This window comes from Acanthochromis polyacanthus, chromosome 11, assembly GCF_021347895.1.
Source record: "Acanthochromis polyacanthus isolate Apoly-LR-REF ecotype Palm Island chromosome 11, KAUST_Apoly_ChrSc, whole genome shotgun sequence".
Taxonomy (NCBI): domain Eukaryota; kingdom Metazoa; phylum Chordata; class Actinopteri; family Pomacentridae; genus Acanthochromis; species Acanthochromis polyacanthus.
Window position 1 is genome coordinate 20,825,482 of NC_067123.1, and position 27,492 is coordinate 20,852,973.

The 27,492-nt window shown below is 40.3% G+C and overlaps 1 protein-coding gene across 1 annotated transcript; it reads right to left on the reverse strand.

The window, feature by feature from the left end:
* Positions 1-5,615: 5,615 nt before the first annotated feature.
* Positions 5,616-14,895, reverse strand: paqr7a (progestin and adipoQ receptor family member VII, a). The gene is made up of 2 exons (XM_022194079.2): positions 14,766-14,895; positions 5,616-9,149 (listed from the first exon to the last, which is right to left on the reverse strand). The coding sequence occupies exon 2, from the start codon at positions 9,110-9,112 to the stop codon at positions 8,054-8,056; it is 1,059 nt and encodes a 352-aa protein (XP_022049771.1). The 5' UTR covers positions 9,113-9,149; positions 14,766-14,895; the 3' UTR covers positions 5,616-8,053.
* Between the last annotated feature and the right edge of the window lie 12,597 nt (positions 14,896-27,492).

The window sequence follows — 27,492 nt, forward strand, 5'->3', positions numbered from 1 at the left end:
GTGCAGTATTTTGGTGTCTCATAAGCCTTTAAATTCATTGCTTTGCTTGTCTTTATTGGCCTTTCTGGATTCTATTTTATTCATCACTAAAGCAACGCCAGCATCCATGGTCATGCTTTTTTTTTGTCTGAACACCTGTAAAAGCTCTGAACCTGAACTGAAAACAATCTGATTCTTTCTACTGCTGTGGATCTGAATGACAGAGAATGATGTGTTTGCTTCCTGGTTAAAGATTTACCGCAATTCAACCTCTCATTTGCCTACCATCCACCAAAAGGCATAAAGAACTCCAAGAAAGTACACAGGTCACTTACCTACTTGACTGTTGCCAAGGCACTTGGCAGAAAGAAAGCAGTTTATTGAGTGTATCTCATGTTGTAGTTCCCACACTGGAGAAACGTTTCCTTTATGTAGCTTCGTGGCATCACACAGAAACTGAAATACCCACTTTACCCAACAACTGGCCTTTCATCAGTGTTGCTACAACATGAATCTTTGAGGCAGGTCGGCAAGTTCAAAAAGATACTGCTAAAGTATGTCTGCAAAATGTAACAATCTGGGTCTGATCTCATCCCTGCACCATTCAAAGGGGGATTATACTATCTTGCAGACGTGCACGCAAATAGCTATGGACACATAGTTGTGTTAAATTATATTTTGTTCTCTTGGTATTCATGCATCTGGTGGATGTGCAGTAGGTCAGTGTCAATATTCCACACATTCCAACTACTGTGCTTTTATAGGAGTTTGGGTGGACACAAAGGGTTTATGTGGACTCCTGTGGAGTTAGATGACAAAATTTAATTCACTGCTGTTAAAGAAGATGTTTTGGTCTCAGCTGTAGCAGACTCAAGACATGGATGCCAAATCCTCCTATCCAGTTGAGATGTGAAGCTCATATTTTCATTATTCAGTCTTAGCCAGTTTCCATGAGGCTTTCAGGTGCTCTTCCAATGCCTATGGGACTTTGCTCCATGGCCGTTTTCTGTTTTGGACAATTGCCTTGATTACGCAATCTAACTCAGGTCTTCACCTCCTGTTTATGGAAACAAGATGAGCTACTTGAGAGAACAAAAAGTAATCTCCAAACAGGAGGTGTTCTACTTGTTGTTTCTGCAACACAGCGAGTAGAAGGATGTTGGTTTGAATGCATTCCTCAGACAGGGTTTTCCTAAACCCAGACAGCTAAAGCACAACCCTTTCCTGTACTGCATCTTAAGATGAGCTCTGTAAAGGCCACACCCAGTAGAACTTATCAGTTTAGATAGGCAGTGAGGCAACAAAATCAGAGCTACAACTATGCTCATGTCACATGTCAGAACATGGCAAAAATAGTTTCACAAATGCAGGCAAACAACTCACTAAATGTGTGTCTCCCAGAAGTAGCCTTCACATGACATATTTGACTGGAATGAAAAGGATCTTTAGTTTCCTGTTCTGACCTAGATAAAGACTGCCAGCATGATATCCTTTTCCTGTTCTGATTTTGTTTAATTGATCCTTGACACCAATAGCAGGCAATATTTTCATGGTTGAAGGTGATCTAAATGGTCAGGCCCAGGATGAAATCAAATAACAGAGACATGGTTCTCTCATGTCTATCACCAGGTCACTGACTAATAAGACCTTTCTCCTTAATGGACTTTCTCTTCTTAACGGAAACATGGCTTAGCTCTGGTGATATAGTTGCATTTTATGAACTATGTCCCTCCAATTACCGTATTTTCACGACCAAAAGGCGCACTGTACCAAAAGGCGCAGTCTCAGTTATGTGTGCCATTACTGTATTTAACACACACATAAGGCGCACCTGATTATATGGCGAGGGTTTTATATACAATCCACGTCCACACTTCCCCCTTTAACGTTCTCATGGTGTCCTCTACTACGTCGGCCTTACAACAACAACACACACACAAGCATACAAGTGTGCGTATTTAAAAATAGAGCGGGAGCAAAACTGAGTTTGGTTGTGCTTTATTTAAGTATTGATTACAAAGTACTAACATTTTTTTTAATCATCAATAGTCGCTGGCATGGTAAAACACACGGATTAAACAAGCACACAAGTGTGCGTATTTAAAAATAGAGCGGGAGCAAAACTGAGTTTGGTATTCACATTTTTTTTTTTACCGGTAATCGTCATCAATCAAACCCATGGAAGTCCTCATCCTCTGTTTCTGAATTGAACAGCTGCGCTAAACCTCCATCAAACATGCCAGGTTCACTTTCTTCACTGTCAGAGTCACTTTCCGTGCCGTGCGGCGCCTCGGAAATGATGCCGGCTTTTGCGAAAGCTCGAACTACAGTGCCAGCAGACACGTTAGCCCAAGCATCTACAATCCATTGGCAAATTGTGGCGTAACTCGCCCGGCGCTGCCTTCCACTCTTAGTGAAACTGTGGTCTCCATCGGTCATCCATCGCTCCCACGCCGCTCGCAGCCTTACTTTGAACGGCCGGTTCACACCGATGGTCAGCAGTTGGACAGCAAGCTCAGAGTTCATTTGCTTCACTTGTTTTTTCACATCGGCTGTGAGATGGGCACGCATAGAGTCACAGATCAACAGCGATGGTGATGCGTGGAAAAAACCACCTGGTCTACGTCCGCCTTACAACACACACAGGACGCACTGCACCATAGGGCGCGCCGCACAATTTGAAGAAAATCCAAGACTTTTATGTGCGCCTTATAGTCGTGAAAATACGGTACCCATTCTTCAATGCTCCGAGGCTCTGTCTGTGTGCATGTATATTTATGTGGATCTTTGCTTGTATGTATTAATATATACACCGATCAGCCAAAACATTATGACCGCTGACAGGTGAAGTGAATAACATTGATCACATTAGAACTATGTGGTGTTCTGTTGGAAAACCTTGGATTTTGGTGTCCATGTTGATGAGACTTAGACACCCCAATAAACGTTGTCCCAGAACAAGCAGACGACCTCATGCAAATAGCAATCCTAAATATCAGTGGTCTACCACAACAGGAAAATGCACCCCACCACATTGCAAAAACATCAATCAGGAACTTCTTGAGGAACATGACAGTCACCAAAGATGTTGATTTGACCTCCAAACAGCAAAAGAAGTAGCCTAGCCACGCTAGACAACCCACGGCAACGAATTTAATTCTCTGCCAGGGAGGGTCTAGTTACCTTCCATAAGGCTCGAGGCTGGATTCTCCTAAAACTGGGCGTAACGAAGTGACGACAGAGGCGTGACGATTCTGACAGAAACAACCGGCACACAATAAACAGTTATCTTTCGACTCGGCTTTGGCCACAGCCCTTAAAGATTTGAAGCTAAAATTCAACTTGAAAGATAAACAAAGGACGGCACTTAAGTGTTTCATTGAGAAGAAAGACGTATTTGGACTTATGCCGACGGGATATGACAAATTCTTAATATACCAGTTGGCTCCGCGGCTCCGCTGGTTGGGAAGCTAATGGGACTTAGCCACAATCCACCGGTGCTCTCGGAACTACGTCAGCCTATTCGTTGCGTTGATTGGTTGTATACCTACCCAATTGCTGCAGAGTGATTTGATAGACAACCTTTTAGCCCGCCTCCCTCCCTGTCGAGCTTCCCTAGACCCTTGTGCCGTCAGAAACATGGGTGTAGCGTGGCTAGGCTACAAAAGAAGCCATTCTGATCAAGAATCAACAGGATGCAGTAGAACAAGTTTTATTCAAAGAGGCCCCACTGCACAGCCCGGAGTACCCAAAGGATCCACTGATCCACTGCCAACATCCTGGTGCCAGACCTCATAGAACACCCTGAGAGGTCCTCTTGTCCAGGCCCAATGCTTCAGAGCATTTTTGACAACATTAGGGGGACCAAAACAATATAGGCAGCTCATCATAATGTTATGCCTGATCGGTGTATGTGTATACTATATTTCATGTATATATCGTACTTAAATTGCATTTTCTGTGAATGATGTTTACTTCTTTGCTGTCTTATGATATTGTACTGTACACTTTGTAACTCCGGTTAGAGTGCTATAGAAATAAAGTTTATTATTGCTACTCCTGTTTCTTGGTGTTCAAGCCTGTGTTTTTTAAGTGGATTCTAAACAATAAGGCACGGATTCACTTTGGGTTTACAAATGACTAACATGCAAGCACAGCATCTCACTGTCAAGTGTATCTGTACAATATGTAAATAGCAGACAAGGCCCTGCCAGAAGGAACAGTGTTTACCAAGTTGCTATGGAGACCAATTAACCATTGATACATCCTGTGAAAAGCAGCCATCCGGTTTGGCGACTGATTTGCATCAAAAGATCACGTCTTGATATACTAATTCAACCCTTCTTTCATAGATAAAAAAAGATGGCACTTAGAAATCTTCCAAAAACAGGATGAATCAAGTTTCAAAGTGTGTTTGTTGCTTTTTATGCCATTAACTATTAACATATCTGTTTTGAGTTGACCCAGAAGAAACTGGAGTCTACATGCTTATTGTACAGTATTTATAGATAATAATGGAGATAATGCACCGGAAGTTTCTTTTTCTGCACACAAAATTCAGTGTGCTCCTGATAACTGTGTTGCAGAAGTTCCCATAAATGTGTGGCACTTGCAGGTTTCTTTGCTTTCACTCTTCTGTCCAGTTCATCCCAAACCAGCTCAATGGGCTTGAAGTCTGGAGACTGTGCTGCCACTCTATGTTTTCAAGCTTACCATCTTGTTCTTTTTAACCTAAGGTAGTTCTGGCATAGCTTGGACTTATGTTTGGGTTATTATCTTGCTGTAGGATGAACCTCTGACCAACTAGGAACATACCAGAGGGTGCTGCAGAATGCTGTGGTAACTGGCTTGGTTCAGGGTTCCTCTCTCTCTGTACAAGTCACCGACACTGGATCCAGCAAAACAGCCCCAGACCATCACACTTCCTCCTTCATGTTTGACAGCTGATGTCACACACTGAGGAACCATCCTTTCTCCTACTTGACGTTGACATACTTTCTGAGTGCCTTTTGATGGTGAAGAAAACTGTACTCACTGACACTCACTGCTCTCGAGGCTATGGTGTCACAGTGTGTTCTATCACTATTTTTATGCAGAAGGGGGTTGTAAGTAATCAAAAAAGCTGGAACACCTGTAGCATTTGGTAGCACCAACTTTCAAGGCTTGATCAACCTCCATTGCTGCAGAACAGCTTTGAGTTGTTAACTCACTTCTTTTTCCCTGAAAAACACCTTTTTGTATAATTCTCCAATGCACATTATTTTTCAGTTTTGGGTAACCTTCCCTGTTTTTAAACCCCTTGCAGTTCACCACTTACCTTTGTACCATTTTAAGCTATTGATTGGACTTGAACTACTTGAATTTCAATAAAAACTTTCCTTCATCTATAGAAGTTGTGGAGTTGCTCATAGTGAAAGCAGTAGTGAGGAAATTTAACACACAGAGGCCATCAAGATGTCAGAAGAAGAGAAGTCACATGATTACAAATGTTGCACATGGACGTCAAAGGAAGTTATGGGAGAAGTTGTGCTATAACAAGAAAGTTACTCTAAGTTGTGTAACTAAGTCCCACTGATTTTAAACCCTGGTCAGCAGCAGGCATCAGTTATATTGAATTAAGTCCCACAGACATTAAATGGTGACACTGCATTTAGCTTTACTTAGTTCGCTCATGTAACATCCATACTGACTTTTTAATAATTCAAAAAGGCACAAACAAGTTTTACAGTAGGAATCAACACAGTGATTATCAGTACACATATAAACCATGTTTACAATAAGACATTCAAAAAGTTAAGACTTTCATTATACATTAAACCCCTCGTACAACATCCAGCTTCAATAAAGTACACTCTAAAGGCAATACATTAACTTATGTCGGTGCTAGAACAACAACTTACATAAACATGTAATCACGTGTCATCAAACATATGAAACCTACAGATAATAAAATGGCATCTTTGATTAGAAGGCTCCAGCTTCTGAAGAATCTGCAGAAGGGCTGAACGATATGTCAGGAGAATTAGATGGAGATTTTTGTGCAGATGTTGCGATTGTAATACGAGTGTTATCTTTGAGAATTTCTCTCAAAAATCTCATTTTCAAGCCTAGGTTTGACATAAAACATGAAAACAACAGTCTCTCAAGGCACAACACACTGTAACATTTAGTTCACTGTAAAATGATTGCTTAAAACACATGTTCTTATTGATCCTGACCTTGGATTAAGAAGAGAAAAATCATCATTAAGGAAACTACAGGAACAGTGTGAATAACAAAACCTCAAGTACGACACTTTCAAAATATCAAAAATAAATATTTGCACATTTTAGTTGTAGTTCCACATATTATCACAAATGTTCCAACAATCTGATGATTTAACAAACCCAACTGTACGCCATCGGTTTTATCAGTAACACTCACAAATGGTCAAACACTGTAGGCAGTGAAATCTCAGCTTTGATAGGCTTTAACCTCGCCCTCCCAGTTCATGTCACAGATGTTCTTGAAACAAAAATTCACGTGAAAACTTCCAATTTGTGCCTTCGAGCCAAAATTCAATACATTTGCGATTCCTTCTCAGCCTCATCATCTCAGTTCATTTTGAAATTTGTGCTGAACATTCCCAAAACCAGAAGCATAAACTGAAGCTTAAGAGTTGTGGCTGAATGTTTTAGAGTATTTATGTCAATAACATTCAATACCATTATACCCGAATGAAGAATTTTCAATTTTCTCAGAATTTTTTATCTCCACTAGTTTTCAAATTCTTGTAACCAAATATTGATTTGGTGCAGTTTTAAATTTGGCTCTTCATAGAAAACTGACTGCACCACTTCTTGATAAATATAGTTTCGGAGATGAAAACACATTTTTCAAATATTTTGTCATTACATTTTCTCAAAAATATGTATAAAAATAAATTTCAAGTCTGGGTTGACCCACTATTGACCACATGAGCACAAATGCAGTCAAACACTTAGCCTGGACTTTCACCACATGCCAACGCCCTGCTCCGTTTCCTCACATTACCAGCTTATATCCACTCTCTTCATCTAATAAAGGTGAAAATGGCAAAATACAATCATTATACTATTATCAATATACTAATTTTCATTTTTTGCTGCAACAGTACACACAGTGGTTTTATATCACAGGCAGGTATTGGTATCGTGTTCACTACAAGGTTTTAGCTCTCATTTCTGTGAAATCTAATGCAATCCAATAGCTTGGACGTAAACTCTGCTTTCATTGTGAAGCTTCTACTTCTTCAGTTTTTGTTAATGTTGTCAAAAAGGTAAGACTTGAACTTTAGATATATTACTAAGGTCAGAAAAGTTAGATATCTTTAAAAATGCTAGAATTTACGTACACAACCGTTCAAAAGTTTGAGGTCACCCATTCAATTTCATGTTTTCCATGAAAACTCACACTTTTATTCATGTTCTAAGATAATTGCACATGGGTTTTCAACACCATTAGCTAACACAATGTAGCATTAGAGCCACAGACTGTACTGTACATATATTATACAGTCTATCATTAGAACACAGGAGTGATGGTTGCGGGAAATGTTCCTCTGTACCCCTATAGAGATATTCCATTCCAAATCTGCTGTTACCAGCTAGAATAGTCATTTAAAACATGAACAATGTCTAGACCGTATTTCTGATTAATTTAATGTTATCTTCATTGCTTTTCTTTTAAAAATCAGGCCATTTCTAAGTGGTCTCAAACTTTTGAATGGTAGTGTACATAACTCCATTGTTCAACAACTTTCAGTAAACAAGCATTCCTTATTCTTGCAACAGTGACAAGATAATCCATGACATGAACTGGTTTGGTGAATCAACATGGAATGAGCCCTTTAAAATGCAAGAATTTGTTTTGGAATATGTGCAAGTCTTCGCTAATACGTAAAACCCTGTGTATTAGTACAAAAATTGCAACACATAAGAATATAAAACATTACCAGCTACAAACTGTTTCATCTGCAGCAAAAAATAATTAGTTCCCTTTCTATCAAAGCAGTGTCTGGAATGAAAGGCACATAGATGCTATGCATTTTAATCAGTTATTTGGACTTGGTTTTAAACTCAAGCACTCGTTTAACTTTCCTCAGCATGAAAACAGCAATTAGTGCACATGCTACCACGGTGACCACATACAGTCCCACAAACAGAGCAGCATCGCCGGCCTCGTGCAGGTGGGAGTACAGCTCCCTACGGCTCACGTAATCCAGATGAGAGGCCTGGATCTGACACAGGGTGCAGCAGGACAGAAAAATGTGGAACATCTGATGACTCTGGCCCACAAAGTCGCAGCGTCCAGGGAAGCAGCCCTCCAGCAGGGGGAAGGTGAAGAAGAAGGCACAGCTGAGGAAGAAAGCCACCTGGCCAAAGTGGTAGACGACCCCTGGGTCACTGCTGGACCAGCTGAGGAGTCTGTTGGCCACAGGGCTGCTGTCCCAGATGTAGGCGAGCGTTGAGGGCACCACCTGGCACACTTTGCGCACCCCCGACGGCAGGCTGTGGTTGCAGTATTTCCCGTAGCAGCATCCCAGGCATGAGAGACAGCTGAGCACAGCAGCAGTAGGCATGAAGATCCCCTGCAGGTTCCTGTGCAGACCGTCATCCACAGCGTAGTAGAAGTGAACCACAGCGCTGCCGTACTGATACTGCGCCACCCCAACGTAGTCCAGGAAGAAGAAGCAATGGTGGCACAGCTCAGATTTGCCGCCCAGTTGGTGAGCCGTGACGCTGAACGCCGAGTAGATCAGCGAGGACAGGACGAGGATCAACAGGGGCCAGGAATGCTGGTCCTCAACAAAGTCCACGGTCTCAGCCAGCTGGCGCAGCTTAACCAGAAACACCAGGAATGCGAGCAGGTGAGTCCAGATGTTGAGGGTCTCGTTGTGGCGCTGGAACATGGACAGGAGGTAGTAGCGCCAGTTCTGGTTGAGCGGTCGGTAGCCGGTGCAAATGTAGCGCTCCCTGAAGTAGTAAGGAACCTCGGTGTCTCTGACGGTGCCGGGCATGGAGGGAGCCGCCTCGGTCAGCATCTGAGGAACCTGCCTGATCTGCTGCAGGCTGATGAACACTCGGCTTATCCTCTCTGTCACTATGGTCGCCATGGTTGACAGCAGCTCACTGATGCACGCTGGGTACTGCCTGCAGAGACAGTTTTAAGAGGTAAAATCTAGAAAAATGAACAGCTGTTTAACAGTTTAAAGTAGCATCTAAAAAATGAAGACACAAATATCATCCATCCATCTTCTATACATTGTTTAATCCTCATTAGGGCCGTGGGGGGCTGGAGTCTATCCCAGCTGACTTGGGGTGAAGGTAGGGGACACCCTGGACAGATCACCAGTCTATCATCGGGCTACACATAGAGACAAACAATCACACTCACATTCACACCTAAAAAAATAAATAAACCATCACATCATCAAATTAATATTTAGTTGTCCCGCCATTAGCATGCATTCAAGCTCTAATCCTGGCTGGCATGTTCCCTACGAGCCTTTCACACTGATGAGGGGTATTCTTGTCCCATTCTTCTTGAATTACTGCTTTTAATTCTTCTATATTCTTTGGTTTACACTTTGAAACAGACCGTTCTGATAATCCACCACAGATTTTCAATCATGTCTGTTGATTGAGCTGGCCACTATAAGACCTGCATACTTAGCTCCTGCAGCAAGTTCTACGGACCCTGAAGTATTCAAGGAGCATTATTTTGTTGAAACATCCAGTTTTGACCTTGGTGGAACAGTGCACATGTAAAAGGGAGCATGTGGTTTTGGAGAACGCACAGTACTTGAGTTCAATGTGCCATCACAGACAGTGAGATGACCGACACCAGCAGCACTCATGCATCCCCAAACCATGATACTGCCTCCACCATGCTTGGCAGTAGGTACTGTACATGCTGGAGATAATGCTTCGCCTGGCCTTCTACGTAGCATTAGCAAGAGGAAGATAAAGCTGGAAACTGGACTCATCTGACCACAGAATCTTCTTTCAGTTCCTGGCTGGCCAGTTCTTGTGTGTTTGGGCCCAACAACACCGGGCTAACCTCTGTCTCTCATTGATTAGGGGTTTCTTGACAGCCTTGAAGGATCATAGAAGATGATCTAAAAGTCGGCCACGTACAGTGCTGGTGGAACACTGGATACCAGTTTGGTTTGACCACTGCTGCTGAACCTCCTATGATGGTATTCAACAGTTTTCCTGCACATGCGGATCAGGATACAATCATTTCTTGCTGAAGAAACCAGATCTTAGTTTGTCTTCCAAGCTGTTGGTTCATCTGCATTTCTGCACAGTGTATCCAACTGTTGAAGGACTGTATCTGCACTTCCTGGCTATCTGGCGGCAGCTGTCTCTTCAGGTATGTTTCCTGCATTAGGTTCCTGGTTTTAGCCATTTTTGTGTCTGAGGAACTTTCAACTGTGTTGGCTTTATATAGACATGAAGCACGGCAATGAAAATTGTGTCTTTTGCTGGGGCCTACCATCGCTAAAAAATTACCATGTATCAGCACAGGTTAGAGCACTACTGTATTGGTGTAATCCATCCTATGAAGCACAATGGAAAGACATTGAATGTAAAATACTACTTGACATTCCAACTCAGGCAATACTATCAGATAAAAACCTGCAGGAATATACTGACAAAATAGAAAATCCATGGATAAAATCTATTCTGAAGGTGTGGAAAGGAGTAGTAAAAGAATATAAATTAGAAAAAGATATTAAAATTCTGAGTTGGTTCGCATACGACTCCGACTTCCCACCAAATAAACTAGATCCCAGATTTAAACTCTGGATTAAAAAAGGTATAACATCATTGAGTGGTATCACTCAGGAAAATGAAATTATGAGTTTCCAGTCACTAAAAGGAAGGTTCTCTTTGGAAAAGGAAGATTTTTATAGATATCTCCAACTGAGGAATTATCATAACCAACATATCAAAAGGATGAGTAATAGAGAAGACAGTAAACCCTTCATCCAGCTGTTTATGAAAGCATACAAATCGGAAATAAATAGGAACATCATATCACAACTATACAAAAGTTTCCATAATCTTAACAACTACTCAACAAGATACATAAAGGATAAATGGGAGCAAGGAGGCGGCCTAACAATAATGGATGAAGAGTGGCAAAACATCTGCCAACTTCAATGGAAATGTACAAAATCACATCTATGGAAAGAATTCTGCTGGAAAAATGTGACTCGTTTTTTTATTACCCCTTTCCATAAGGCACACTATACAAATGGGAACTCACAATGTTGGAGGAATTGTGGCTGCCACACTGCACATCATTTCCATATATTCTGGGAATGTCCAAAAATTAACCATTATTGGAAAGAAGTACATAAAGATATAGAAACAATTCTCAATACTTATCTTCCTTTTGATTTTAAAACTATGTATTTGGGATATATTTCTTCAGAGGTCAAAAATGTAAATAGATACTTACTCAACATATTACTAGCTGCTGGGAAAAAAGCGATAAAGCGATGGTTGACACAAGAAGAACCAACAACAAATAACTGGATAGACATAACCATGGGAATTTAGAGGATGGAGAGAATAACCTTTACCGTAAACCTGAAGATGGATTCTTTCAAGCAACACTGGGAGGGATGGGTGAGATATGTGAGGCCTCTGAGACCTGATTTTGGTGAGATAACTGTATGAATATGGACGTACAATCATTTAACTGAGGGAAATGATTTTGTGTTTTATCGTTTTATTCACTGACTCTGTACTTTTAAAGCCTGTATGTCAAGGCAATAACTGAACTGCTGTAAATGTTGATTTTTTACATCTACTCTCTGGATGTATATAGTTTGTGTATTTTGATCTAATTTCTGAGATGTTAAAATTTTATATCCTTCAATAAAAAGAGAATTGAAAAAAAAGAAAGAAAATTGTGTCGTTTAATAAAAAGCACGATTGTCATTAGTGGATCACTGGTACCAAAATGACCCAGTACTCAGAATTTCTTCTGTATTTTTACAGAAACAATACACTTTAAGTGGCTTTTGTAGTAGCTGTTTAGTGTTCTGAATGTGATTGTACAAAAAGGAATTGCACTTGAAGACCTGAGAGTGATTCTTAATGTAATATTTTACAAATGCATGGGGTGTCCAAGAACATTTTTCCACCACTGTACACTGCACATGAATGCACATAAATTTATTATCATAAAATTACATAAAACTAGCTGACTGAAGCTGGCAGTGGGTGATGGTGTGGGATACTGCTTATTAGTGGAGGTTTAGAGCAGTGAACAGGACAGGGAAGCTTTCATCTTTTATAGAAAACAAGCTTTTAGTGCATGTTGCGTTCTCTCAGTTTCCCCAAAGTATTTACTCAGCATTGGAACTGAACCACTGTTTGACTGCAGACACAAATATTTAGCATTGTTGAGAGAAGACACAAATGCAAAGACCAGTCTCTGGAAGATTTTTCCTCATGTAAACCTCCTCAAACTGAGTCATGGTTGCCTGATTTCAAACAGCAAAACACAGAACCGATAGCTGCAAAGAAACAAGTAGGAAATACAGTCAAGAAATATTTACATCTTGTCTTCCTCACCAAAAAACACCAATCAGTGTGGTTTAGATGTAACTGTAGATGCATTTTTTTAAACCCTGGACAGAAACATGCTAAGTGTCCCCCTGCTTCCAGTCTTCGTGCTAAGCTAGGCTAATCGCCTCCTGGATGCAGCTCCGTTCTTAAAGAGCAACAAGCGGCTTCAGTTTTCACCGCTTTTATACTACATTTCCTGGTAAACAACAGTTTGAAAAGTTGTTTTATGAGATAAAGGCAGAAATGCAGCTCAGAAAGTTTATTTTTACAACACCTCATATCCCATCACATAATGAATCCTCTCTTCCTCGGCGCTCTGTGCAGTAGTAGGTGTTGGGGAGTCTGAGCAGATGAGATTTACAGAGTTGGTCCTTTATGCTAATTACTTTGCATGTGACAGTTTTTCATCAGGATGAATGATTGTGGCTCTTCAGGTTGCACAAGCTCCAGTCTGTCAGGACACTAAAGTCAAACCTTTCCTAACCACGGAGCTGCTTTCTTGCTTGATCTAGTTTCGAGCAAATGGAGAGGCTTAACGGCTGCATCTGCAATGGATAACACGGTCATGTACACCGCTCATTTTAGACTGGACGGTTATGTTTCTGGTGATACCGTTTAGGATGATAGATGTTTAAGCCAGCAGAATAAATGCTGGTTGGGTTCTTTCTGTACACAGCTGCTTCAGTTGGATTGCTCAGAGATTAAGCTTCGAAAAAAATTGTGAACTGTGCAGTATGAGCCTTCATTTAAGTTAATTCAGATCTCTCCTACTTCTTTCTAGCTTATGAAGCACCACAAGCACAGTGCCAGTTTATGTATGACGGTGAGTGATCATTTCTGTACTTTTTGGTAATTACGGCAGAAAAACATGATGAAAAAGCACCAGAAAGTACCAAATGGCAATAATACATCACTCCTGTTACACCAGCCATTACCCAAACACACTGCAGTGGCAGGCCATTAATACACTACCCATCTAAAAAAAAGTCACTCACTCTAATATTTCATTGGACCACCTTTAGCTCTGAGAAGGTTTTGCTGTGGCATCGTTTTGACAAAGTTCTGCAAAGTCACAGCATTTATTTCTGTCCAGAGGTGCATTCATTTAAGAGAGTCAGACCATTGTACAAAGTCTTCTCCAGCACATCCCAAAGATTCTCAATGGAGATGAGGTTTGGACTCTGTGGAGGACAATCCATGTGTGAAAAGGATGTCTCATAACCCCTGAACCACTCTTGGATCATGTCCATGCCATCAGGGAAGAAAAACTCCATTGATGTAAAGACCTGGTCATTCAATAAATTCAGGTAGTCAGCTGACCTCATTCTTTGGGAACATAACGTTGCTGAACCTGACCATCCCCAGATCATAACCCTAACCCCCACAGGCTTGTAGGCACTGGACATGATAAGTGCATCACGGGCAGTGAATTATTATCATTCCTATTTTAGCAGCATGACTGAAATATCTGGAATAATGAACTTTAAAAACCTTTGAACCCCCCAAAAAAGTGTTTTCATGGTGTTTGCTGCGCAGAAGACATTTTGGTTCACAAAGCTGATATCACAAAGGCCTGTCAGAAGATGGAAAAGATCTATTAGTGAGTCACCTGCTGTGCCACGTGCGTAAAGGGCGCACAGCTTCTCTCTGAATGTCAAGATCCTGTGGATGCAGTTCAAGCCAAGAACATGTGAAAGTGTCTCAGTAAGACTTTAGAGGAAACATGTTGGAAAAGTCTACTTAATTTCCTCCACATCTGAATTCACACGAGCAACCTGCATGTTTCTCTTTAAGGAACGGACTTCTCATATCATTCTCCGACAAAACCCTGTTTGGAAGGTGTGATTTTCTAAACCGCAGCTTTTATAACTGGTCAAACAAGAGATTTCCCCTCCTCAGTGCCTCCATCAGGCCTGAAGAAACACAAATCTGTCTCCTCTGTTCCCATCGGGGCCGGATCCTGCCCGCTGGGTTCCTCACCTGGGGTTAAAGCGACTCTGTCCTGCCGGTTTACCGACAGTTCTGGAGGCGGCACCGTCCGGGACTAAAACCGAGGCCGGTGGGAAAAGTTGTGCCGCAGCCTGAACCCTCACAGTAACTTCCTCCACCTTGTGTCCATCACCTGAGCGCACAGTTTCACCTTCCAACACCACAAAGCTTCTCTCTGAAATGTCTCACCTTGTCCTGACGGCTGCTTTCCTTCAGGTCCGCAGCTGAACCTCTTCCTCGTCCCTGCCTGCGCACAGCAGATATTCCGCAGATTGAGACGCTGTTCTGAAGTTCAAAAAACTCCATCAAGCTGCTGATCGTAGGCAGCATCTTACCGGAAGTGCACCGATTTTGCTACAAACATAAAAGCTTCCAGGCGACATTTTTTCTTTTTTAACTTTTCTTTAGTGAGTAATATTGTGTCCCACACAATGTAACATATTTTAGTGTAAATTCACAGAACAATAATGGCAGCAGTGATTTCTCTACAGTAGAATAGAAGTTTGGGCTCACTTAGACATGTCCTTATTTTTTGAAAAAGCATTTTTTTCAATGAAGATAGCATTTAAAAAAAAATCAGAAATTCAGTCTAGACTTTGTTAATGTGGTAAGTGACTATTCTAGCTGGAATAGTCATAGTTACAGTGACACCGTGCCACTATCCTGCAATGATACACAATATTTTAGCAAATCTGTGGATCCAGACAACAAGACACATCACTACCAACATCTAATCACTTGATCCTTGTGTCATTTCTGACCTTCTCTGAAAATTTCATCCACATCCATTAGTCCACTTCTGAGCAATGTTGCGAACAGACAGACAGGCAGACACACGCTGATCATCACATAACTCCACTGTTCCTTGGCAGTGGAATTAATCTGTGGAGAGGCATGATCGTTAAACGTCAATATGCGTTTTATTCTGAAAACTGACAGCAGGAACTGTGCTGTACTTATCACTTTCTGGATGCTGTTTGATCAAGAGGAAGAAGGAGGTTTTCTGGAAAGACAGAAAAGAAAAACTGGCAGGGATAAACCTTCACATGAGATGCCTCAGCTTTGTCACAACTGTACAAACTGAACGTTTAGACTTTGGTAGTGAAGAAAGCTGTTTAGTCATGTGCTCACTGGTGAATAGATTTTAGAGGGGAAAGGAAAACAAAACAAAAAGGAAAAGAAAAGAAAAGAAAAGGCACTTTTCAGTCAACACAGTCTCTCTGAACTCCTTCAGTTTAAACTCCTGGCAGGATGCACAGCTGATCCTGAACAGCACACGTGCATTTCCATTAGAGCCGGGCAGCGAGGTTTTCATACTGTGTGGGTGTGAACTGCTGGAACATTCTTTGTCAGTGATTGTCTGCTCAGGAGGTTTTTAGTTTACACAGACCTGCCAGCCTATACAATGTAGCATACAGGCCACAGCAGTACGATCACACTGCTCACACAGGACTTAAACCGTGAGCTTTCATGAACAGATTTCACTCAAGGAGGCACATATTGAACAACAAAACTTCTTACTTCTTCTAAAAAATCCAGAATATTTAAGTGTTTAGAATGTAGCATAAGATAATTTCAGCAGACAAAAGGAAAGTCCTACATGTAGCTGAAGCTCCAACAACCAGACTGGAAACATTGGTTTGTAACTGAAATATGAAATGTTTGTGTGAAAATAATCCCCTCTCCTTTCTGTCATGGAAACAGCAGCTGGTTAGCTTAGCTTAGCACAAAGACTGGGAATAAGGGGAAACAGTTTTGCACTTGATGCTCAGTGTTTTATTGTGGTTGCGTTTTCAGGCATATGTCACTGTAGGCTCATTCCACAAAATCTGACAAAAGTTTCCAACAGACTCCCTCAAAATCAGCAGATTTTTCTCCCTTTTTTTGTACAAGTTACAGGCCCCTTACATAACTTTGAGACAGAATTTTGCACTTTTTAATTTGTTTGTCAGGTATTTTTGAGACCAAATGACTTCATAACTATAGGAGAGGACACGTGGAGTTTTTATGGCTGAAAAAAAACTGTTTAAAACTGCAGACAGCTGCATTTTACCTCCAAGTCTAAAGCTAAAATGTTAGCATTGTTCAGCAGGATTTTTTCTATAACATACTCCAGCACCCCCCGCGACCCTAATGAGGATGAAGCGGTGTATAGAGAATGGATGGATGGATGGATACTTAGAGCATTAATATTACTACTCCGCCAAGGAACGTGGTGGAGTTATGTGATGATGGGCATATGTTTGTCTGTCTCTCTGTCTGTTAGCAACATTACTCAAAAAATGGGCAAACACATTTAGATGAAATTTCCAACAAAGGTCAGAAATGACACAACAACCAAGTGATTAGATTTTGGCAGTGACGACTAATCTGGATCCATGGATTTGTTAAAGTTTTGTGTATCATTGCGAGATAGCGGCACAGTGTCCCTGCTACTATGACAATAAGTAAATTGTCAGGGTCCTCTCCTCATCCCATCCCCACCTGACATCCTTAAAGACCCCTTTTCCCTACCTTACTCTTCTGTCTCTCTGCCGGTCTCCCATCCACTCCTCTACCTCTGTCTTCCCCCTGCACCTGAGTGGAGTTCGGCTTCTCAGCTGACTCCACTCAGGTAATCAGCCACATCCATGGATCCCAGGCAGCTGGAAGACATCTCGTTGATTACCACCCCTGCAATAAAGACCGGCTCACCCTTCCACTCCCTGTCAGATTGTCAAACCAGACTACCCTGTCAGTTTGCTCTCTAGCCGTGCTGTTCTCTTCTGTGTGCTTTGAAGGAATTAACTAACGTGTTCTCTCTTATCTCTGCACCTAGAGGACCCAGCTGCTCGGATTCCCTCCTGCCTTGCCACCCAAACCGGGACCCTCCCTGGTTCCCCGCCTTGGCTCCCCTCTGCTTCGTGTTTCCCCTCTGGCTTCACTCTTTTGGACCCCTCCTGCACCTTGTCCCCCTCTGGTTCCCCGCCTTGGTCCCCCTCCTGTCTCGTGATCCCTGACCCCCGGACCTCCTTGGGCGGACCTCCGAGTCTCCCCGACCAGACCTCCCAGACCGGAACCCCCCCTCTGCTCACCCGTCCCCAGCACCGTCACCCCTTCCCTGGTCTCCACCTCACCTCACCCTCCAAGGACCCCTCCTGACCTCCCCACGCACTCCTCCCTGGTCTGATTCCTCACTCCCCCCATACTCCCTCACTCCTTTTCCCCAATAAAACATGTTGAAACCTACCTCAACCACATGCTCTCTGTTTAGGTTCTTCTCCGAGACCGTGACATAAATACTACATCAGCTGCCTGCTGACGACCATGTTTGCGATCCTACTGCAAATCGACCACCGCGGACCATGAATTTTTGAAAGATTTCATCTGTTGGAAATGATATGACTGAGTGGCGGAGTACTATGCTCTCTGAGTGCTTTTCTTCTTCAAATATATCACAGTTCCAGCAGCAAAATTGCATCAGATTAATAGTCATTCCAGTTTTCTGAGAATTGACGTAAGAAAACTTAAAAAGTACATTATTTGGTCGACTTTCCAAAGTCATATCAGCATGGGAGATAGGTGGATGGTCAGAACAAGTTACAGCAAATGCAAGTCTCATTGGTACATATACTAGATTGATCGTCTTGTCAATTTTCCTTCTGTGTGGAGACAATTTTCTAATTTAGTCATATTTTAATACTTGGCAAATGTAAAATTTGAGAGGCCACTCAGTCAAGGAACTAAAAGCATGATAATTCCTGCATAATCACTTTAATTGTATCATAGAAAAGATAAGTTTTGCCAATCAAGATCTTTGGCTTTGAAAAATTTTCCAATGGATTTCTATTTAAGTACAGAGTTTCTCCTTTATGAAACATCTGGAGATGTTGTAAATGATACAGGAGTTAGATGACATAATGGACAAAGGATTACAACTTAGGAGACAATGCAATATAAAGCAAAGGCCTGTTTGCTTTGCCTTGGGGTTAGTATTGGATTATGGTGGGTTAGCACAACATTACGAGGTTGGTCAAGAATGTTCTCAAGTGCTGAAGCAGTTTGTGTAAGAGGGATAGAATGTATTCACTTGTTTGTATATTTGTGGGTGTGTGGGGATAAAATGACAAGAAGATGACCACAGATGTAAAATATCTTCCTCCTCTGACTACACAGTGCACTAAAATAACATCAGAAGCAGTTTTATAAACAATTCAAGCAGTTTTCCAGCTGCTCCAAAAGGGAGGGTTTGCACTGAGCAACAGTTCTCTGCTGGTTTCAGGGAAATGAGCTCCAAGACACCAGAAACTGTGGTCCGTTAGCAAAAAGACTGAATTTGAATCTATTGCTTCCACTTCACTGGCAGGATTTAATTTGAAGAACATTACTGAGCTAAAATGTGCTTCACAGCTGAAAAAGTGGCCTCATTTAAATTTACTCTGATGGTAGTAATGTGTAATGTTAAAATAGTAAGTCAGTCGCACAGTGGGCAAGTGAAGATTACAGCTAATAATCATTATCTAATAGATGAGAGCCATTTGAACAGCCTCGGTGGTGATTTAGAAGAGTGACAGATTACTGTGGATGTCTGCAGAAGTACTCTGGTAGCGCCATGTACTCAGACTAAACCCTCAGCAGCTCAGGTTTGACTCCAGCCCAGGCCTAAAAATAAAGGCAAAATAACATTATAAAGGCCTGTGATACAATGTAATATCTAAGTCTGGGAGCAAATTCTGGAGATCTAGTAACATTTCTGTATCACTTTCAACAAATCTGAACTGCATGCATGCAGTCACATCAACAGACATGCATAAGCAGCAGTACTTGGACTTTTGTGTGGTCATTCAGTGAGGGATTTTTCCCACATTGCAGCACCAAGAGAGCAAAAGACACCGTTTGTGTCAAAATCACAACAGGCTTTACTCATTCACTCTACAATTGTAGCATTTATTAGGATACAACCTGATATATCCATAAAAATCAAGACTTACTGCACTAAAACAGACACTTACAGCATAGATTAATCATATTCATTATCTTCTATCTTTTCTATGATGGAAGGAAAATGATTATGCAAGAATTATTGTGCTTTTAGCTCCTTGATTGAATGGTATCTCAAATGTTACATTTTCCATTAATAATGAATGCGATGTTGTTGTTGTTTTTAATGGATGTTAACAACAGTTGTTTTTTCTCTGAGTTTATTAAATATCTAGAGTATCAGACAGCAGCAGGATCTATATGTTTGTTTCCAGAGAGAAAGAACTGCTCATTTAGAACAACAACAGTCATTTTAATTACTTACAATTGTAATTAAAATTGCAATTCATTACTTATCATACTCAGTATCAGATCTATCATCACAATATGTACTTGTTTTCACCTCAGGCAGGTGAGCTATCACACAGACACTAGTTTATCAGCTGCAGTCAAATCATTAGTTACAGAACGGTCGTCCTCAGGTTGAGTCCTGGGCTCTATCACAGCTGCTGGAATGTTTTTATTATACCGTTCATGAAGAAGTAGTTAGATAATTATCACACATAGACACATTTTTCAGTCATCAGGAAATAACAAATAAATTAATCTGTTGTTTGGACAATTTTATAAACTGCTATTGGGTTAGGTTTAGTTTTTTCTTTATTATTGCATTGTTATGTATTATATATCACTCAGTGTACTCAATAGTCTTGTGTGTAGAAGTACAATGTAAGATGGCAAACATCCCGCTTGTAGATCTAATCTGAAAAAGAGCCAATAATAGATTAGCTTAAATAAAAGAAATGTTAAAATCAGAAACTCACAAAAGAAATATATATATATAAAACTGTACAGATAGACATTCGTAATTTGTAATCAGCTAAAAGAGATTTAATGGATCAAAAATATTTCCAAAACAAATACAAAAAATATCACACAGGACTGAGCTGTGTGCATAATGTGGCTCTCTCTCACTGTGAAGCTGTTAGAAACATGTAAGTTACATCCACATCAGTAACCTCCTCCCTCTTCACAGTATTAAATTCAGACACACACTGAGCGTGAGGTTTTCACTCCATCTCTGTTTATCTCACTTACAGATGTTGCAAACTTCCTGTTACTAAACACACCCATATCCTGCAGCAGGCTACCCTAGATTGTATTGCTCTAATATTTTCTTTTAGCAGACTTTTAAAACAAATGTTCAGGTTCAACGAAAATAAAGAAAGAAACAGTAGTTTGCATCAGTCTGTATGAGTTCTGACAACCTCTAATGAAGCTATGTTCAACCAACAAACTACACCGAGTTCCAGGAATTAGAATCGACAATAAATTGTATTTTAAAAGATCAGTTACCTCAAAATTGGTAGCATAAACACAGGTTTTTTTGGTTTTTAAGAGCTCAAGATGGGAAAAAATGAAGTTGTCAAGCCAATTTAATTCACCAACTACAACTGCTACAATTTTGTTTTAAATCATATAATGAGGAAATGTCAGTTTAAATTACATTCAGTATTAAATCTGTGTACATACCAACACTATTATGTCAACATAGCTCATCAAAGCAATGCTTATACCTTAAATGGCTTTTCTAAATCAATAGGTTGGATTTTTTTGTGTGTAATTTTGCAACTGTGGATTATGTCAGGTTTCTACCATTTTGCATCTCAGTCTAATTTTCAAATTTGCTGTGGTTTTTTCGTATTATTTAAAAATTATTTGTAATTGAGCCCACTTCCTAACTAGTGCGTCTCAATACTTCAGTGACTCCATCTGTCCTGTTTATTCCTCCCATTTGTATTTAACTTCCTATTTTATTGGAAAACTATTCACTCTCTGTTCAGTGTGGGACAAGCTTAGTTATTCTAATAACTGAAAAATATTCAAAAACTTCACACTGAACTGAAATACGGTATCTTGTGAGGGTACATCCTGCATTATCAGTGATAATGTCTGTGATATATTAGAAGGCTTCAGCATCAAACATCACAACCTCTGCTACTTTACTATAAATATACACATTAATGCATGGGACAGGATAAAGTGTATTGGAACCATCACGGAAGTCACAGACGTACGTTACCATTCAAAAGTTTGGGGTCACTTAGAAATGAAAAAGAAAAGCAGTTTTTCTCAATGAAGATGACATTACCTTAGTCAGAAATCCAGTCCAGACATTGTTAATGCGGTAAATGACTATTCTAGCTGGAAACAGCTGATTTTTAATGGAATATCTCCATAGGGGTACAGAGGAACATTTCCAGCAACCATCACTCCTGTGTTCTAATGCTACATTGTGTTAGCTAATGGTTTTGAAAGGCTAATTGATGATTAGAAAACCTTTGTGCAGTTATGTTAGCACATGAACAAAAGTCTGGATGACCCTAAACTTTTGAACGGTAGTGTGTATATAAGAAAAAGTAGAGTTAAAAAACACTTGAACGCTGTTGCATCTGCTTACACATAAACCAGCTTAGCAAGTTACTTTAACCCTCTGATGCACAGCCTGGGTCCGGTGATATCCATTTTACATTTAATTTGGGTCACTTTTGACCCATTATATGAATTAAAGGGTTAATATGCACTGATATGAGATAGTTCCAATTAAGTGAGAAAATATGTAACCTGCATCAAAATAAATAAATGTAAGAACAATGTATTCTGATTTCTCTCACCCCAAATGCCTTCTGTTCATAGATCGCTTTGCCTGGTTCAACCTGTTTCCCTGTAATGTCACTCTTGTTTGTATTTCACCTAAAACTTGTTTCTCTGCATTTCCAGGCACCATGACTGGTGACTCTACATTACTTCCACACAGGGGCAGTGTTTCTTTTTGTAAGCAGAAGGTGGCAGCAGGAAGCAATTCATTCAGAGACAGAAAAATGCAGTTATGTATTTTATTTACATTGAAAGGGAAAATCAGTTGTGTTTTCTTATTGGTTGATTTGGGCTGTTTGTCTTAAATGCCTCTGAGAGAGCATTAAAGTACATCAAAAAGTATAGGTTTGTGCAAGAACATGCAACGGTTAGTCACAAAAACAACAAGAAAAGCACTCAGAGAACGCAGTACTCCGCCAAGGCTGCTCAATGACATCATTTCCGTTGGATGAAATCTTGAAAAAATGTGTGGCAGAAATCACGGCAACATAGAATGTGGCCATTTAATATAAATGTAACTACAAACAAATTGAGCTTGAGCTAAGCACAGGCATGTCTTATGCATGTGTACGTTATGTACGGATACTGAATCATTTGACCTAAATATGTAGCGGGCGGGACTCAGAAACATCCCATAATTTAATCAATTGTTCCTTGTATCATTTCCAATTGATAAGTCCTGATAAGTCCACAGCAGTCGATTTGTACTAGGATCACAATCATGTGATCATCAGCACGCAGCTGACATAGTATTCACTTGTTGTCATAGTTACAGTGACGCTGTGCCGCTTTCTCAATGATACAGAAGTCTTTAACAAATTCGTGGATCCAGGCTATAAGACACATCACTGCCAAAATCTAATCACTTGGTCCTTGTGTCATTTCTGACCTTCTCTAAAAATTTCATCCAAATCTGTTTATCAGTTTTTGAGTAATGTTGCAAACAGACAGACAGACAGACAGACAGACAACAAACTTGGCGGGATAACAAAGGATTTAAAATTCTCGCTCAGGAGTCATTTTACAGTTCAGGATGGGTTGTACTACTTCAGCACTGCAAACTCATTTCACACTGAACAATTACAAGAATGGGTTAAGCCAGTCAAATGTAAGAGAATCCTTTAGAGATGTGAACACTGGTCACTAAGTGAGATTTCTGGCCGTAATCAGCGATGGTAACAAGGCATCAACTGCACCTCGACCCATAGATTATGACAACACAACATTATTTCAAGTTGTGGAATGGACTGCAATTTGGATCAAAGTTCTGTGCACGTTTAAACTGCAGATTTACTACAACATTTAACCATCATTTTGTGAGATACAGTTTTACTACCAATGCATCTTTTTTAAATAACTAGAAGGGCGATAGGAGAGTGCAGTTATCTGCCAAGGCCAATGTCCTTCCTCACAATTCTAAAGAAAGTGATCTGGATCCACACTGAAATATTGTTGGCCATGATCCACGTCTCCATCAAGCTTCATTAAATTTAGCTTGGTTGCGTTCTATTTTTTTTCTTTTTTGCTCTTTTTGGCATAATCCTGCCTAAAGACAAATACACAGACAAACAAATGGCTCTGCTGGCAATGAATAATTCCCTAACAAAGAGTCTCAGAGACAAGATACAAAGTAGCTGTAGGTTCTCATGAACGCGAGCATGTTATGACAACGACGGTCATACAACCCTCACTTCCCAACCAACACTGAATATCTCATCCATCATTCAAAAGTCGTGACACCATTAAATCTGTGACTTTTGTGATGCATTGCGGCCCTATTTAGGACTTAGGACTCATACAGGGGGCAGCACAGTGGCTTGGTGGTTAGCACTGTCACTTTGCAGCTCCAAGCCTTCTTGGGATTTTTCTGCATGGAGTTTGTATGTTCTCCTTGTGCATCCAGGTTCTCCGGCTTCCTCCCACGGTCCAAAAACATGCTTAGGTAAACTGGTGATTCTAAATTGTCCGTGGGTGTGAATGTGAGTGTGATTGTTTGTCTCTATATGTAGCCTTGTGACAGACTGGTGACCTGTCCAGAGTGTCCCCTGCCTTCACCCTAAGTCTGCTGAGATACACTCCAGCCTCCCACAACCCTATTGAGGATTAAGTGGTGTATCAATAATGGATGGATGGATTACAGGGAGGTGGCACAGAAACTGATATTTCCTTGTAGCAAATCACTTTTCCTGATTGGTCCAAAGTACACAAGGAATCATGTATAACAAGCTTTTTAACTTTACCAAAATTTTAATCAAAATGTGGAATGTTGTTTCACGTTCTGCTTTTTTAAATAGTGGATATCCAATTCATGCATTAGATGTAACTCGAGTTCTTTGGATATGTGCTCTGTCCTCTAACAGGCTTCACTATTAGTTGTATGAGGTGACCTGACTATATTCTGACTGAATAAAGACCTGCCTTTGGCCTCACAGGGCCACCCTTGCCCTCCAGTCCTGCCTGTCACATATCACCGCTTGGAGGCAATTATAGTGTCTATTTTTAGTTTGAGTATGTTCTAAAAAAAAGAGTTGCCATGTGTTGCATTTTTATTGTTGTAGCAGGCAAACTGTTAGTTTGTGTATTATGAGTGAGGAAATGCTTCCATTACAATGAGGCCAAGTTGGACCTTGTGATCGACTGGCGCATTTCCGAGCAAATCTTGACCACTAACTATTTGCCACCTAGTGATCCAAGTCAGCTGAGACCTGAGGGATCCTGGAGCTGTTTTCTTCTTTGTAGATTTGGGAATCTGAACCTGCACAACAAAGAGGTCCAAAAATGTGTAGCCTAGTGTATTATCGAACAGAAAATCAATACGACAGTTATGACAGATTGATTCATTATGGGAACGGTGTGTGTGTGTGTGTGTGTGTGTGTGTGTGTGTGTGTGTGTGTGTGTGTGTGTGTGTGTGTGTGTGTGTGTGTGTTCTTTTATGTTAAGTGACATTTCACTAGGTGAATGAAAAATACCTCACCTCTTCGGACGTTGTAACAGTTACCAGAGTGTTTCTTCTTTCAAGGCCTTATTAGCCAGTAAAAATGATAACTTTTTACCTTCTTTATTCTTTTGTGCAACCTTTCTGCTAAATTCCCTTTCCCAACATGCTTTTAAAAGTGTAGAATTAGATCCTCATTTCATTTCCTGGCTGGGTAACTGCTGCCCAGGGAGCTGAACTGGAAACTAGTGGACACATGACATTTTACTTTTCAAACCTTTGACTGAAAAGGATCGCGTGTCACCGACTTACAGTCCCTAATGCAGCACATCTCCTGGCCTAATTGGGTTGGATGGCTCAGCCAGATATTGAGGTGGCATTTTGCCGGAGAATTCCCTCAGCTCCCCGATGATGAGCCCAGTGTGCCTTCGTTTATCAACGTCTGCCCGCTTTTGCTGAGTAGTTTGTTTTGCCCTTCGCACGATTTATCACCTGTCACATCTAATGGGACCCAGTATGGAGTACACAGGGCCCCGGCACATCCCCTAGGGTTCATCTTGGTTTCCATTTCCGCCATTGCCATAGATAACTCCTTCAATAGCTGGAGCCCTCCACCTCCACTGCACTGGAGGGTTCTCAGTGTGCTGGCATGAAAACAAATCGAGGGCTTTTGCAGTAAACTGAAGAGAAGTCCCATTACTGCACTTGTGGTAGAATTGAATTTGGATAACAGCGATGGACCTGCTCAAACTTGGAACTGAGGAAGTTTGCTGAAAAAAACTACAATCTATTTTTCTTGTCCAGAGTTTCTATATGGACATATTTTAAAGGTACAAGCACAGACGATGCACTAAACACAAAATACCACGGGAGGAAGTGGCTAGAAAGTTGTAAGTTTAATTGTTTGTATTTGGTTATTACAACACAAGATAGATATTTTCATCTAAATTCAGACACTGCTGCATTGGTATGTTTTTCAAGTTAGGTTTTATTTTAGGATTACCGCTATGTTCTTTATCAAATCGTCATTCTCTTGTTTTCCCTCACCAGTATCAGTGATAAGAGAAAAAAGAGGGAATAAATCAATGTTGTTCCTTGGGAGCAAAATAAGTTTTGATGCTATTATATTCAGTGTGTATCAAGTCTCACTCCTGAAGTGGAAATAGAGGCAGTAAAAAGTTCCCTCTGGCTATTTTTAACCTTCATCCTACCAACTGAGGTCCCTGCAGATCCGTGAACATAACCATTTTGAGGCTGCAGGGAGGAGGTGAGAAGGAGTAGTAAACATGGAGAAATGTTTCAGGAGGTTTGCTCTGTTGTTCAAAACTCAAAGATGTGTTTTGCTGTAATAAATAAAGAAAATATCTCTCTATTTTATAATTACTGGGAACAAAATTACACCAGAATAAATTAAGAGATGGCAAAAATAAGCTAATTTCATTTTACACAGTATGCAAATTAATGATAAAGTCCTAAAATAATAATAATCATCTATTTCAGATTACATAATTTACATATCTAACAATAGTTCAAAAAGAAATTAGTTAATATTTTTATGTAATGTTTGTTTCTTACAGTAGTTTATTCTCAGAGATCAGTCGGTGGTTCTTGTGCATAAATCCCTGCCTATAGCTTAAACATTTGGGATTAATTTCTTAAATTACTCAGTACCTGTTCATGACCCCTGAGCTTCAGTGTTGACATGAGTTGTGAGCATGTCAATCAATTTGTAATTTCTTCTCAAACTTTAACTGTAAACATTCTTTCATACAAGCAAGCATCACAGTATTTTGGATTACTTTTATTGTCTTGATTCCAGGATAACATCAGAAAAGTTACAGCTAGGTCTACCAATGATGATTAACCTTGTTACCAAATAACTTACCAATTATTTTCTTTAACTGGTCTATAATCTATCAAGATATAGTTTTGATAAAGCCCAACAAATCCAAAAGATTTTCACCTTACAATGACATAAATCTGATAAAGGCAGCAAATCTCCATATTAAACCAGGAATTACTTTAGATGTTTAATTGAGTGATAAAATGTTCAATAATCAACTAATCAGTCAACATACACCACTGCTTCATTTAGGTAAAGTTAGGTAAAATACTCTTAAATATAGATTTGTTGCGGCACACTTTTGTCTAATGGATTTTTTTTATTATTATTGTGACATCCTATTTGTTTTCAGGTAGACTAAAAAATCTCCCAAACAAGCTGGATCACTGTTTTGTGCTGCACAGTCACATTACCACTATCAAATTACCTATATAATGTATATAATGCATATAATTATGAGTAATGTATGCAGCTTTGCAGTGGTTTTTTGATGCTTTTCAGTTCCTCATTGTCATTCTGT